Source organism: Protobothrops mucrosquamatus, unplaced genomic scaffold (genome assembly GCF_001527695.2).
Source record: "Protobothrops mucrosquamatus isolate PMUCROS unplaced genomic scaffold, P.Mucros_1.0 scaffold4386, whole genome shotgun sequence".
Lineage (NCBI taxonomy): Eukaryota > Metazoa > Chordata > Lepidosauria > Squamata > Viperidae > Protobothrops > Protobothrops mucrosquamatus.
The window spans coordinates 73,349-74,836 of record NW_015390299.1 but is presented as its reverse complement, the minus strand read 5'-3'; the positions used below and the strand labels follow the sequence as shown (position 1 = coordinate 74,836).

The 1,488-nt window shown below is 48.3% G+C and overlaps 1 protein-coding gene across 1 annotated transcript; it reads right to left on the bottom strand.

Annotated features, from left to right (window-relative positions):
- Positions 1 to 783: 783 nt before the first annotated feature.
- Positions 784 to 1,488, bottom strand: LOC107298938 (CD82 antigen-like). Its single transcript, XM_015828295.1, has one exon. It carries the CDS (start codon positions 1,486 to 1,488, stop codon positions 784 to 786), a length of 705 nt encoding a protein of 234 aa, XP_015683781.1.

Below are 1,488 nucleotides of genomic sequence, written 5' to 3'. Positions count from 1 at the left end.
GCCTTTTCGGCAGTGTGTTCCTTCAAAGAGCCAAGCAACTGGATGCTTCTTTGTGTCGGGTGTGTCGTTGAGAAAAGACAACTCTCTTAACGTTCGGTTTTTGTAGCACGTTTGGGAGGAGACAGTCAAAGAAGCAGCAAAGTCCCGGTTTCTTGTGGATGGAATTGAATGCAGGGTTAGCAGGCTGGGATAATGGAAGAGAGCTAAAGATATGGAAAGAAGGATAATCCTAAATCAGGACCATGGATAAAGCTTAAGAATTAACCCCAGTGTTTCTCAACCTTCGGCACTTTAAGATGTGTGGACTTCAACTCCCAGAATTCTCCAGCCAGCCATGCTGGCTGGGGAATTCTGGGAGTTGAAGTCCACACATCTTAAGGTGCCGGAGGTTGAGAAACAGTGGGTTAGATTATGTAGCTCAGAGCTGATGTTAATGTTGAGAGGTCTCGTATATCTAATGGTAGATAAAGCTGACTGGATAAAAGTTGTGGAAGTTGGCCAGGTCTTAAAATCTTTTAAGATAACACTATAGGGATCTGGAACTCCCCTTTTCTGAAGGGACCTCAGCCCTCAGGAGCCAGGCCAGTATGCTCAAGGGTGAGACATACTGGAAATTTCATTTGAACATCTGGAGGCTGAAACGGGCTTGAGTTCAACTCATTAGCTACCAGCCATGTCAAAATGCCTCAGAAAACCTGGAAGAAAACCTGGAGAGAAGGAATTCTGTTTCTTCCCTCGGAGGGGTTGATCCTCTTAGCCACAGCCATCTTCCTCTTGGGAGATTCAGCTGTGACCTTCAGCGTACACGTTTCGGCCTGCGCAAATGTAAAACGAAAGGCCGATTCCCAGAATCTCAGAGAAGACGACGATGAAGGAGACAACGAAAACGGTGTTCGCGACCCTCTTGAACCGCTTTTGCAGAAGCGTGCCGCATCCCTGTTTTGTCACGGGCCAATCATCCACCACCGGTTTATGGGAAACGGCGCTCAACCTGCAGACGCCCAGGGCCGGCTGGAAACCGGCTGGGTGGTTACTGCAAGAACACGGGTAGATTCCCACTTGATCCTGGAAAAATGTGTTGTTTTTCCAATTTTCTGGCCCGGTCCAGCCACAACAAGACAGTTGGACCTGAACATAATCCCAGGCTATCGCTTTGTGCTGGTTGGCCCTGTCCATTGGGTTATAGTTCTCGATGAAGCCGAGGATGTTCTTGGTGAGCTTGTCTTCAATCTTCTTCTGTTGGAAGTTCATGAATAAGCTGGGGAAAAAGTGGAAGGCGACAATGAGGATCAGGAGGGGGATGTAGATGATCAAAACGAATCGCACACCAAAGAAGAGTCCCAAGGTGCCCCATAAGCCGAGAAACATGGTGAAAGCGCCAACGGCGATGAAAACGTACAGCAGGCTTTGGAAAGAGTCGAACGCAGACTGCAGGAGGGAAATGTAGGCGCTCTTGGTGATCAAAACGCAGAGGCCTAAACTGAACAT

Coding starts and splice junctions, on each gene's coding strand:
- LOC107298938 (XM_015828295.1), bottom strand. CDS start 1,488: ATGTTCAGTTTAGGCCTCTGCGTTTTGATCACCAAGAGCGCCTACATT.